Source organism: Xenopus laevis, chromosome 5L, assembly GCF_017654675.1.
Source record: "Xenopus laevis strain J_2021 chromosome 5L, Xenopus_laevis_v10.1, whole genome shotgun sequence".
NCBI classification, from domain to species: Eukaryota; Metazoa; Chordata; class Amphibia; order Anura; family Pipidae; genus Xenopus; species Xenopus laevis.
In genome coordinates, this window is record NC_054379.1 from 77,099,803 (window position 1) to 77,113,954 (window position 14,152).

At 36.9% G+C, this 14,152-nt stretch overlaps 1 protein-coding gene across 1 annotated transcript in view; it reads right to left on the reverse strand.

The window, feature by feature from the left end:
* slc35f1.L (solute carrier family 35 member F1 L homeolog) overlaps window positions 1-14,152 on the reverse strand; it is a 187,457-nt gene that overhangs the window by 66,182 nt on the left and 107,123 nt on the right. The window contains exon 2 of the mRNA XM_018263261.2: window positions 11,077-11,252. Coding sequence (XP_018118750.1) covers window positions 11,077-11,252 — 176 coding nt within the window. The remainder of the gene's footprint in view (window positions 1-11,076; window positions 11,253-14,152) is intronic.

Below are 14,152 nucleotides of genomic sequence, written 5' to 3' on the forward strand. Positions count from 1 at the left end.
TGCTAAATTCTATTTCACATTTTTCTTTTCAGGTCCTGTCCTATTCCTGTACTATTCTAGTGTCTTATTCAAATCAGTGCAGGGTTGCTAGCAACCAGATTGCTGAAAGGACTTAAGCTCCCCATAGACGCGATGATTCTTCTTGCCAAACGACCGATTTTAGGGAAGCCCAACCAATCCTTCGAAATTATCGTGCGGTTAGTGGGATTCGAACGATCGTACATCTTACGATTTTTCGGCCGACATGTGTCAGGAAATTGATCGGCCAGGTCAAAAAATCTTTGTCGGTCCCAGTGCAATCTATCTATGTTTGCAGGGCCAAGCAGGCAGCTCCCCTTTGTTTTCCTGGCAAATTGGTCTTTTGTTGATGGTAAATTCGTACGATCGTTCTGAGAAGATCGTGGTCTCACGATCAGGATCTGATCTTTTAAAAATCTCAACATCTATCGCCAACTTTACAGTATATAGAAGGATTTGTTTTTTCTTGTTTGAGTTACAACCTCAGCAATCTTAGCACCAATAAAGCATTTAGCCTTACTGGTGGGAGAGGACAAGAACAGAAATTCAAATATGTAAAAAAATAACCATAAACAGCAAAGACTATTTGCAATATTGCACACATTACTTTAATAGTCAAGATACATAAATGTCAGTTTTAAACAGTGCTATGAAATGTCACTTGATTATCCAGGATCTGACAATTTCAAAGAAAGGGAGAAGATAGTATGATCCTTATTCACCTGCATCAGGCAGTGGAATCCCCTGCACACTGATGATTCGGATCATCTGGAAAACTGAGATCTGATAAGATGCTAAAATGGTCAATCATAGCTGCCTTGGAAGGAGCCCCTTCTGAATGATGGCTGGAATATTCGCTTCTGAGTACAGCAACTTAAATATGTTGCTACATAAAACTGTGTTATGCTTGGATTTTGCATAGTACAGTGAATGGATGTTATAATGTTGTCAATCATTTCTGTGCAACCTATGCCTTGCAGTGGAATGTTCGTCTTCCTCTATAGTTCTTCCTTTTTCTGTGGAATTTGATATATTAACAGATATTCTGCATTATGAAGACCCAGGAATCCTCAGATTTAACTAATCCACATGAAAATGTTTTGCCACTGTGAAAGGTATTAAACTCTGTCATGTTTAGCAATTATATTACCTTCAAGAAATCAACATACTGTAGGTCAATGCTGTCATGACTAAATACTCCCTAAAGCTCACAGTAATATACAGTATCTTAGTGTTGAATATGGAAAAATAGGAATTTTGACTGACAATTGATAATGTGACAATGTGGCAGCAGCACCGGTCAGGTTACTGGCAGTGGCAAAAAAGCCACTCCTGCTCCATGGTAAGAGTTACATTTCTGATTTTTAAAATGGAACTTTGGCTTTCTCGTGCAAGAGAGTGCAATTGTGCAGCCCCCAGATACCGTAAAAAATAAAGCTCTGGGATGGCAGCATTGCAGGAGTTGCAGTAGGTGGCCTGCCTTAGAAAAGTGATGCTTATATTAAATAATAATGAAACTACCTGATACTAATGTAAAGGGAAGAGCTTGATTCAATCAACCAAAGAATTCAAACTGAAATTAAATATAGCCTTTTAGCAACACATTGACCCAGAGCCTAAGGTAAATGCTGCATTGCGGTGTCTTAAGAAGAAAGTAAAAGTCGTAGAGTGCAGAGCAAAATATGAAAAGTACGGGTGAAGGCATTGGTACAAGCCTAGCCACACACCAGTATTGTCATCGCTGAAAATAGCAGCGCAGATACCTGCATGATGCAGCAAACAGGGTGATCTCAACTTTATTACACTTCACACATGATCAACATGATACAGGTATCGGCTCTGCTATTTCGAAGAAAGCCTTAGAGTGTCCACTTCAGAATCCTGACTTTCATTAAAAAAATATTTGTTTAGAACTGAAAATTACAGTCTGTACTGAATGCATTTTTTCTCTGAAGATTTTCTTTGTTCTGTTTTTACAACTTATCTGTTAAAATATGTTCAGCCAGGGCCAGGCGGGAACAGCCATGGACAGAGAGCTCAGTTAAAAATCTTGTTTTCACAACTCTATGACATTTGTAGCATCTATTTTATTACCGGCTCCTCTCAACTGTTGGATCTTGCAAGCACAACCCTGCAAGCTTTTGAATAATTTTTTTTATTGGTCTGTTATATGTCTGTGTGCATGCCCTGTTGTAGCTTCCTGCAGATTTAGCTAATAAACAAGACAGACAGACAAACTACACAGAAAATACTTTCCTGCAGGCAAATACTAGACAGAAAACCCACAGATAATAAAACAAATGCCGAGTATAAATAGGATAGACAGACTGCATATAAATACAGACAATAACACAGGCAGGTGGATATGTAAAATACATGTTTTTTTTTGTGATAGCAAAGAATGTGGCTAGCACTCACGTCTGGTAGTTTAGGTGAGAATGAGTGGAACAAGCTTGGAGAATGAGGGCAATGCTAGTAAATGTGGTGATTATAAACCGGTCATGGAACCCTGTGAATTTAAGAAGGGTTTTAAAATGAGGAGAGGCAGTAGAGTAACTAGATGTTACTGGGCCCCACAGTAAATACATTTTAGGGCCCCCAACATTTCCAAAGATTGTCCTGTTTTGTCAATATATGTTGAAATCGCTCATTATTTGGGTATTGTGGGGCCCCCTATACCTCCTGGGCCCCTGGCAGCCGCAGGGTCTTTTTCCTCTGTAGTTATTCCCCTGAGGAGAGGTTAGTTTGTAGGTATCACTGGCATACTGGTACTGTGTGATGCCAGTGACCTGAGAAATTATAACTGATGATAGAGATGATGCTACTAACACAACCAATGACACTCATGGCTAAGTTTAGGCAATACAGCCTATAGAGTCTCTCCTTATTTCCCCTATTAAACAATAGTCTATGACAAAGGTTAATCGGTTATAACTCTTGAGTAGTTACACAGATAGGTAGCAGGTTGTAATGTTAAGCTGGCCATAGACGAGCAGATTTTATGCTTATATTCGACAAATTCTAGTTTGTTGCAATCTTCCAATCTACAGCTAACCAATTAAATAAATGAGTAAAAAGAACAAATCAGACAATGTTCTGGCCATTAATTGACAGATAGCAATCGTACGAAAGTTATGGCCGACAAATAGTAGTGACAGTCACTCACTGATATTAGGCAATACATGCAGAGATATTATCATTAGCTGACAAATCTTCTAACCTGTCTGATCGACTAAATGACCAATCGCAATAGTACGAAAAATGACGGAACGATCCACACACGGTCTGATAATAGAACAAACTTTGTTTCATACAACTGCATCTTTGAGTCTATGGTCAGCTTTAGATGTTATATAAAATCCTTTACTGTAATATGTAAGTGCAGGGTGGGATACCCTGCCATTTTGTCCTAGAGAGATCTATCTATATGTTAAAAATCATTTATTGTACAGGTATGTATCTGTTAACCCGGAAACTCATTATCCAGAATGCTCTGAATTATGGGAAGGCTGTCTCCCATATACTCCATTGTATCCAAATAATCCAAATTTTTAAAAATGATTTCCTTTTTCTTTGTAATAATAAAACAGTACCAAACTAAGAAGTGAACCAAGCCTATTGGGTTTATATAGGGGCCCATTTACTAAGGGTCGAAGGGAATTTTCGAATTCAAAAACTTTCGAAGTCATTTTTGGGTACTTCGACCATCAAATAGGCCAAAATTCAAATTGAATTGATAAAACTTCACAAATTCGACTATTCGAAATCAAAGTACGGTCTCTTTAAAAAACTTAGACACTTTGCCATCTTAAACCTGCTGAATTGCTGTTTAACCTATGGGGGAACCTCCTATAACCCATATAAGCCATTGGGTAAGTTTTGAGAAGTCAAAGGTTTTTTTTTGTAAACTCGTTCGATTAAATTGTACAAATCGAAGATTTGAAGGATTTCATTGTGCGATCGAATGATTTTAAATTTAAGGAACAAACCTTTGACTTCGACTATCATACTACACCTATTCGATGGTCGAATTTCAACGTTTTTTCACTTCGAAATTCGACCTTGTATAAATCTGCCCCTTAATGTTTAAATGATTTTCTAGTAGACTTATTGTATGAAGATCCAAATTATAGAAAGATCCGTTATCTGAAAAACCCCAAGTCCCAAGCATTCTGGATAACTGGTCCCATACCTGTATAGGATAGCTTCCTCTAGCAAACTGTGAACTTCAGTAGTGCAAATACTGAAATACTTTCAAACTCAATTTCTTAACTATGTTAATTTAAAAAGAAGAATTCGAATTGAAGCCCTGTGAATATTACATTGTGGGGAAAAATGCATTTTCCCCTTGGGCTACAATTTGATCACTAACGGAAAGGAAAAAATTAGTTATTCCTAAAAATATTGCATTTTATATAATTAACTAACTACCAGCAGAGTGGTTCTGCAGTATTATAATGGTAATGATCCAGGCCTTCCAAGTCGTGCACAGCAGCTCAATATCTCCTGATCTTGTTATTTTTTTAAACAGCAAATATATATGTATATTTAAATAGTAACATAGTTAAGTTGGGTTGAAAACTACAAAAGTCCATACATCCATACACTCACATAAACTATAAATACACCAATATATATACTAATTGTAGATTTTAGTATCATAATAGCCTATGATATTATTATAACCATCCAAGCCCCTCTTGAAGGTGAACAGAATCAGCCACCACAACCTCACCTACCGGTACCTTACTTCAAATTAAAGTTCTTTTCCTCTATTCTAAAGGGGTAGCCTCTGGTGTGGTGATCCTCTTTATGGGTTAAAAGTTCCCCTGTTATTTGTCTATAATGTCCTCTAATGTACTTACTTGCAATCATAAGTCGACAGTCTTCCATCCCTCTAACCAGTTTGGTTGCACATCTCTGCACTCTCTCCAGCTTATTTATATCCCTATTATATATCCTCCACCTTTGAACTGGCATAATGCAACCCACAAGGTAGCAAGTTGACTTCCAGATTATTAGTTTTAATCAATATATCTCCATCTTCTTACTGAACAACGGGAGGCTCCCTTTAGGACAGACTTATTCAATCTAAGTTCTCCCGCCAAATACTGTATATATTATGCCTCGTAAGGAGCACTTGTCACCCCAAAATTGTTTTCTCACACGTTTCGTGGGGTAACAATTTTAGAATAACAGATGCCTTTTAAACTGGAAAAATGGGCCATAATACTGGTGTATGGTGTCCTAAATGTGGGTGTGGAGGTGCCTTGTTTCTTCATTTGAGTTGTTCTGCCCACAACTTAATGCTTAATGGACAGAGGTGGTAGCATATTTTGCCTTCCTTGGCCTCTGTTCTCCAGTAATTTACCTGCTTGGTAAATGATATATTGAGGACACTAATCTAAGCCCTGCTGTTTTACATCAAAAAACTGTTGATAACTAAGTGGATGGCAGTAGAAGTGCCTACAATGTCCACCTGAAGTACTAGTTAAAAAGTCTCTCTCCTTGATTAAAATAACATAAAAACCCTCATGTTGTCCAAATAAATTTGAAAATGTCTCGGCCCCTGGCTTGATGTCAACTTTAATTAGGTCATTTAAGTTATATTACGGTATCTATATGGCTTGAATGTTTTGTTAATTCTCATATGGATGGCAATTTACTTAAGACATCTTCTACTCTAAAGGCATGGTTTTCATTGTCCATGATATATATATAGAAAAAATATCTAAGGACTACAAAAAGTAACAAAGACTTTTCAGAAGTAGGTAAGCAACAGGTCTTTGCAGATTGTATTAGTCACATGGAATGACCAAACATTTGCTGTTCTAATAATGAAAAGAATTGGATTTTGGAAGGAGTCACTCCAAAAAATAAATAAATAATATTAACCTTTAGGGGAAAGCCACTTGAGTGCCGTAACCTCAACAAATTGCAATAATTAACCACTAGTAGAAACTTATAGCAATGTATGAAAAAAATGTAGAAAACAAATGTAATATATGCTGTATGCATTTAGTTTTCCCTAAAAACCCCTAAAATGAAACATATGTCATTATGCTGCCTCAATGTTTCCTCTTATGGCTTGTAGGTCATGTGAATAAATATGTGTTGTTCCCACTTTTTTAAAAATAATGTGAGTAGAGTGGAAGGCCACTCAGCATATATAACAAAATACAGTAACTATGCATGCAGAATCTTATTTGAGCTCCACAGTTATTTTGTATCTGCTGGTAACCTCTGTTTTTCATATTTTCTTAATGCCCTGCTCAAACTCATCTCCATTAAAGTCAAATTTTATCTGGGTGCACAAAAATCAGAAAACAAGACAAAGAAAGAAGGAAAACAGTAAAACGTTTCAGCGCAAAAAGGGGTCAAGGCTTACACAGCAGACTAATTCCATTTATTTTTGCTCCTACTGTTAGAAACATACACTGATTTAGCTATAGTTTGAAAAAAGCAAAATGTTGTGCTGTTGGTTGGTTTATGTTACTTTCAATGACTCATGACAAATACTTACCAGCTTATAAAAATGTTATGCTTTTTAGCCAGGATGTACTGGTATGTAGAGGTAACACTTTCCTGTTGTTTTGCTTTATCTGCCTTGTTTTATCAGGTAATATGCAATATAAATAATATTAAAATACAATAAAGCACAAGGACACAAGTTATATGTCACACATTCCAATAAAAAAAACACTACTTGACCTTTAATATTCATCTTATTGTCTGTTATTAAAATCACTGCCACCTAATAACAGATTATATTTCAAACTGGAGGATGCAGAGCTCCCTAGTTTTATGGTTTCTTGCACCCAGCAGTGCTCCTTGAATGATGCACAAGCTAAGGTGCTTGACAGAGTTTGGCCGTGTATATATATATATAATATATATATATATATATATATATATATATATATATATAGATAGATAGATAGATAGATAGATATATATATATATATATATATATATATATATATATATATATATATACTGTATATATATATATATAATATACGTACAGAAAGTGTAGTTGGATCATCATACAGAAAAGTATTTGTGGTTAATTTAGTGACGCGTTTGCATGTAATCTAAGAATCTTGTAGGGGCAGGTGCAAAAATGCAAGAGGCACTTGTCACCTGTACACCTTGCTGTGCAATAATAAATGTGGTTATATCTTTCCCATTATTAATATTAGTTTTATGCTAAAGGAAACTGGTGCTATTGACAAAACACAGCCTGCTGCGCTACGACTAATGGACTTTCTTGATTTACCTCATCCCTGCAGGCATTGCAGTTAAAAGAGATGATCATTAATATTCTCATCACATACACATCAGACAGGAATCTGTGAACCTCAATGGTTTAATGAACAGGAGATCTGTCAGTATTGAGATGAGCGACAAAGTTATGACATAATCAGTGATTAGTTTAGACGTAGTGGTGTGTAAATGGTGGCACTTGTTTTTCATAGAATCTAAGTGTCCGATTCAGGATCAGTCTGCCTGAAAAAATGTTTGCTAATTCAGTCCTAGTAGCTGCCTTGTAGCACTGAAATCTAAGGTGGCCATAGATGTTAAGAATTTTTTCTCCCTAATTACCAATTTTAGTGACATCCGACAAATCAGTCAAATTATCGTGAGTTTAGTGGGCACCAAACGATTGTGCATCTAGAGATTTTTCATCTGACATCGGCCAGAAAATTGATCAGGCGGGTTTGGAAATTTTGATAGTTAACTGTGAAGTTCATCCATTTTCCAATTGTTTGTGGGGTCAAGCAGACAGCTACCCATGGTTTACCTAGCATTAACTAGACAATATCGCTTGTACATTGTCATTCATGGACAAATCGTACTTTTAAACAATTGTTTCAGGATAAGCTTGGTCCTATAATAACGAAAAGATCTTTCAAAGATGTTAACGTGTATGGCCAGCTTAAGGTTCCATTCCAACCAGGGAACTATTTCCAAAGGTGTTTGAATGCTCTCCCAGTCTCTGTGGGGTTTCTTCTTGGTTATTTGCTTTACTCCAACAAAAACATACAGGCAAGTTAATTGGTTCCTGATAAAACTGACCATAGTGTGTCAAAATGCAATAGGGAATTAAACGGCAAGCTCCAATGGGGCAGATATTGCTATGAATGATCTAGAGCAGTGATCCTCAACCAGTGGCTTGCGATGCATCATGTTGCTCAACAACCCCTTGGATGTTGCTCTCAGTGGCCTCAAAGCAGGTGCTTATTTTTGAATTCCAGGCTTGGAGGCAAGTTTTAACTGCATAAAATAATAGGTGCACTGCCAAGTAGCGCCTCCTGTAGGTATTATTCCAGAGGATGCTTCTCCACAATTCCAGAGTGAAATGGTTGTGACCATTACACCATTCTAGCTGACCCTTGGCATTGCACATGGTAACCCCACACTCCCTAAAAAAACAGTTCTTATGCTGACACTCGTTCCAGAGATATTTTTGAACTTAGCAATAAGGGGCCTATTTATTATACCTCAATTTTTTCTTGTCGAATTTTTAGAGGAAAAAGGAGATTTATTATACCCCAAAGCTGTTAAAAATCCGAATCAGAAAATACTCCAGCACATGTCCCTGAAGATGTGTTTTGACAACATGATCCGATAATCCAATAATCCAATAAAATCGAGTTGTCAAGACGACAATTCAAAAAAGTCAAGTGTCCATTCTAAAAAGTTGCACTATTCGAATTGACACACACTTTTTTGCACCAAATTTTTTGAGAAGAATTATTGGTACATAAAGGAGATTCAGGTTTGGGAGTTTGGTCTAATTCTTTTAGAAAAAATTTAGTTTTAGTAAATACTCTCCCTTTGTGCTCCAACTGGAGCAGGTAATTTTGGACAGAGTATATACATACTTTTTGTTCATATACTTTTGCCCATATAGTGCTTCTGCAACCGCAAACTAATAGAGCTATTTGACATAACCGTATCAATTTAAAAGTGACTGGACATTGTTGAAAAAGGCTTGGTGACTCCGGAGGCAACTTTTGGCAATTTGTGCATACTGACAGTGATTTCAATTATTGGCAATGGAGTGGCATTTTCGGGAGATTTGTCGCCCACAGTCACGCATAAAAAAAATCTTCCCATGTGCCGCTACCCTAATGCTTTAAAATGCTTGTTTCACTATTGCAGCTTTGTTCTGAACTGTAGAGGGGCATTAATAACAACAACAAAAAGATCACAGAAATGACTAGCCTTTTGTATCGTGCATTTGGGAAACAGAAGACCTCGGCACCAACATATGTTCTAAAAAGAGATCAATATTTCTATCAAAGTTAAATAATAACATAACTCAGGGGAAGCCTAATTACTAGAACAAGAGGTCATGTCAGGGAAATGTAATGGGAAATCTACTGAACATATAGCAAAAAATGTCTAGCCCACTCTCCAAACCTGATGCTAATGGAGAACTAAAGCAGAATTCTATCAAATTAATCTATATGCTTTGTATTTTCCACTGGTGTGTCTGGTCCTACTGAAGTTTGTCATTTGTCATGAGTTATAATATGACAGTTTCTCATAAATAATAATAGTCTGCAATATGACAACATACTGGAATATAGCTAGAACTCTGAAACCTAGCAACAAAACATTGGGTAGGGAAATATGGAGAAGGATTCTGCCAGCCTGAGGCTCTCTAGGCTTTGTCAAGCCAACGCGTTCAGTAATCTTATGGACATTCTCAAAATGTACTGTCCACAACATAGACTCCCAAAAACCAAAAGGCACAGTAACAAAAGTGAATAAGATTAGGAGGTTAGCTCTGTCCTTATGAAGAAGAACTACTGTTATCATACTGGTGATTGACTGCACAGTTAGGCCTAAACTGCTGATCTATGCTGGTTTATTATATATGTTAATGTGTATATGTTAAGATCAGGTAGCCATCCGTTCAATCAGTGGGAGGTTGTGCAGTCAGGCCCAGTGTTTAGACCAAAAAAGAGAGAAATATGAAAGTGAAATATGAAATATGGAAGTTAAGTCAAGAATGGATAAAGTTTACTGAGTAGTCTAAGGTAAAGCTGGGACTATAAACAGCAATACCAAGTTACAAGGAGAAAATACATATTTCATATTTTTTCTGTTGGTCATTGAAAGCCAATTCACACTTGGACACATGGACCCACAATGTTTCTTTACTATACATTGGAAAGGTGCTTATCATGACATTTTCTTTAATTATGCAAAAAGATTCCTTTAAAAAACTACATAAATCTGTAACTTTATAAACCACAAACCTGACACATGAGGAGTAAAGCTGGGCTCCACTCAACTCACAATTTACTTGGCAATCTATAAGGCCCTGGGCTCACATAGCATTAACTCTACTGATCTCTGTAAGCAGTCAGAGAGAAGCAGATCCACTGTCTCCCACAGCTCCAGGTATCAGCACTGACAAGTACACAGAGCAAAGCGGCGACTGGCCCGAAAATGCAGACTTTTGCATTTTTTCAGGCTGATCTCCACTCCGCTTTACTTCATGTACCTGCACTCAGAAGCTGTACTTGTGAGTTCAGATACAGGTTGCACAGGGCGTAAGCATTGTTTAATTATTGAAAAAGATACTAGCTTCTATTTGCCAATTCATATCTGGAATCAAGTAGATCTAGTAGATAATATTGATGATCTTATCAAAGGCTCCTCAGCTTTCGATTTTATGATTTTCGGACCGTGTGTGGAGAGTTTCATCCCATGGAGAACGGTCGTTTGGTCGATCGGCCAGGTTAAAAGATTTCTGTCGGCTGCCGAAAATATCTCTGCATGTATTGTCGATCGGACGATTTTCAGTGGGAGACTGTCACTAGCTTTTGTCTGACATAACTATTGTATGATTGCTGTCAGGGGCAGAACATTGGCTGATCTGTTCTTTTCTACTTTATTTGATCTGAAAGCTTAGTGGCAGGTCTGGAGATGGGGAAGTCCGATCGTTCGAGGATCGGATCTTTGCATCTATGGCCTGCTTTAGAGATGCTTTCAGCCATATTTAGGCAAAGTCATGGTACATATAATATCTCTGCTTACCTTGTCTAACAGCCAGTGTAGTGGTGTACACCAAAAACAGTAAGATATAATTGAGGAAACTCTGGAAGAGTGGTGTGTTGGCATGAAAATCCTCTGACAAGTACTTGCTGGTTAGTTTGATGCCACAAATGAGTAAGGATAGCACTTGGCCCAGAGCCACAGAGAGCAGCATCTCCCTATAAAAAGAAAGAATAGTAGCAATAAGAATTAAAACATAAATGCCATCATAAATGAAATCCTGTATTTTACCGCAATGTACAGTCATTTCAAATATATAAATATTTCATTCCCTAAAAGAAACATATCTGGAGCAATATTGCACGACCGAGGCATTTAAAGCTTCATCTAAAATACTACACAAGTTTTGCCTATATGTTTGTCAACTGGAGCCCTATGAAAATGCAAAATGTAGGAACCCTGTGCCATACTGAACAATACGAAGGGGGTTATTTACTAAAATCCCAATTTATTTGATTGTCACAATTAAAAAAGCTCAACCAAGCCCCCATTTCTGATTTTGCCTTATCTATTAATAAATTAACTAGATTTTATCAAATCTGTAAAAAACTCATGCAAAACCCTAATTGTATAATTTTTTCAGGCTTTTCTCTCGAAAAGGTCGATTTTTTCCCCGAAAAAGTCAGATTTTCAGGCTAAACCAACCAAAGTCCATGATAACTTCAATTTGGGATAGGTGCCTCTCCCATTGACTGATACAGGACCTTGACAGGTCTGAGATTGCAGATTTTCGGATTTGGGCTTTTTGCAGCATTAATAAATCTTGAAACATTTGAGGGGTTTTTTTTTCTTGAAAAATTTGAGTTTTGCCCCAAAAACCCCGACCAGATAAATGAATTCAAAGTTTAATAAACAACCCCCTAAATATTGTGTTACAGGGTTCTATCAATGTCTAGCTCCTCTACATCTGTGCCAAATTTATCACTCTAATGGCTGCCATGACTTCTATCTGAGTTGCCATTTTCCAAGTTGGAGTATATGCAGCAGCTCTGGTGGGGTCATTTAACAATGGCAAGAGCACAAAATTGAATTACCAAAATAGAATCAATGAGGACAGTTCAATTTTCGCTAATTGCAAATATTGTGTCAAGCTCAAGTTAAGTTTCTAAATAAATGGTTCTCAAGCTGTTTACCAAATCATGTTTTCTGAAATGGCAAAAACCATTTTAACCTAAATGTTTACCCAGAATTCTAGTGCTTAAATCAAGTAAAAATACAGGAAAGTCTTGCTCGACAATATATTGACATGTTAGCGCATGTGAATAAATTGTTGCCAATACTACTGTAAGAACCACATACTTTATCATCAGCTGATAACAACTACAGAGCCTTATAAAATAGAACATTGAAGAATATTGATCAGGCTTACTCTTAACACAGAATGCACATAATAGCTAAAGTGGTGTTAGTCTGTTATTGACAATTATCCAAGACAGGTTTAGCTATTGTAAAGCCCACAACCTTGAATAGATCATTTCAGTAACCTTTTACTACAAGGCCTTATTGAAGCAAAGCAAGGAGATGCGATGCTCTGATTAAATCCCATTATTGTATTTTCGCACAGAGTATCAGCAAGCTGTTATTCTTTAAATCTGTCACAGACAAATGGGATCTTCTTTTAGACATATTCCATGCCAAGGGCTGCAATATTGCATTCGTTTTCAATAATAGAAATCATCGCCAGCGATCTTTATAATGTCCAACAAGTCTACAGTACAATGAAGATAATGTAAAAGTAAACTGAACACCTATCATCAAAACTCTTATTTTTAATATACAAAAGTTTGCTTATTTATTAAAAACCCGAGTATATAAAAACGTGATTCTAGTTATATATAACTAGAATTTGCACAAATGTTTCTCATTTTCAATGGGTCGAAAAACTAGAAACACTTGCATTGAAAAAAATGCTTTAAATTTACAGCTTTCATTCACTTTTATAAGAACTCGGCAGCTTTTAGATGCTGAAGTTTTACATTCAAATTTTTTACATTTTCTGCACCTAAAATAAATTCCAGTTTTTGAAAGCATAATTTGCATTCAGGAATCTATCAACTGTGTAAAGGTATGTTTATGTTCTGTTTTCTTCCTACATTTCTCTTTTTATAACACTTACAACTGCATGGCAAGATGCAAAGTGTTAAAAAAAGTAACACTCCCTTTTGCACTTTGCCCCCTGCACTCCAACCTACATGAATTATTGCAGCTCTCTGCCTTTGAACTGAATTCATGAGGGGTTAAACAGTAGAGGCATTTAGTTATACCCCCTCCTGTCCCTACCTGACTGAATTACATATAAGTGGTGGCCATATAGGAGCAGATTAAAGCTGCCGATATCGGTCCTTTAGACCAATTCAGCATCTTATCTGCCCATGTGTGGGGGCTCCCGACAGGTCCTCCCGATCAAAAAAATCTGGCAGATATCGATCGTGCAAGTTTGATTTTTTTTCTGTGATCCAGGGCCGCATAGGCTAGTTGATGCGGTCCTGAGACCAGTCAGCAGCCATTCGCAGCATTGTAACCTGATTTTTCGGCCCCAGGGCCGAATGCTTGGATCCCCCCGTATCACCCCATACTACAATTCCTTGCATGTAAAGCAGAAGAATCACAGAAGTATACTATGTATTGCGGGAAGAGGATCTTTGCTGCAAGAAAGATCATTGCTATATTGTTTTAACAACATATAGTCAGGGCCAGTGGTGCAGAGAATATTAGACACATATTAGCACATACTGCTTTCAATTACTGTTACAAATAAAAATCATTGATGTATTAAATGAACATATACAGTAAAGTTGTTTACAACTAAGGGGCAGATTAATCAAAATGTGATATTAGAGCTTGCAACAGAAAAACTAACCCACTTGTTATTCATTTCTAATGGAATAGGAACGCCTCACCACCTGATAAATACACTAAAAATCACTAAAAATCCCATAGGAATGAATAGACATTGGATTTCTGATGTGAGCGCTAATCTCACTTTTTAATAAATCTGCCTCATGGGAACCTATTTATCAACAATCTTATTTTTGTGGTTTTAGTGGTTTTTGAAACC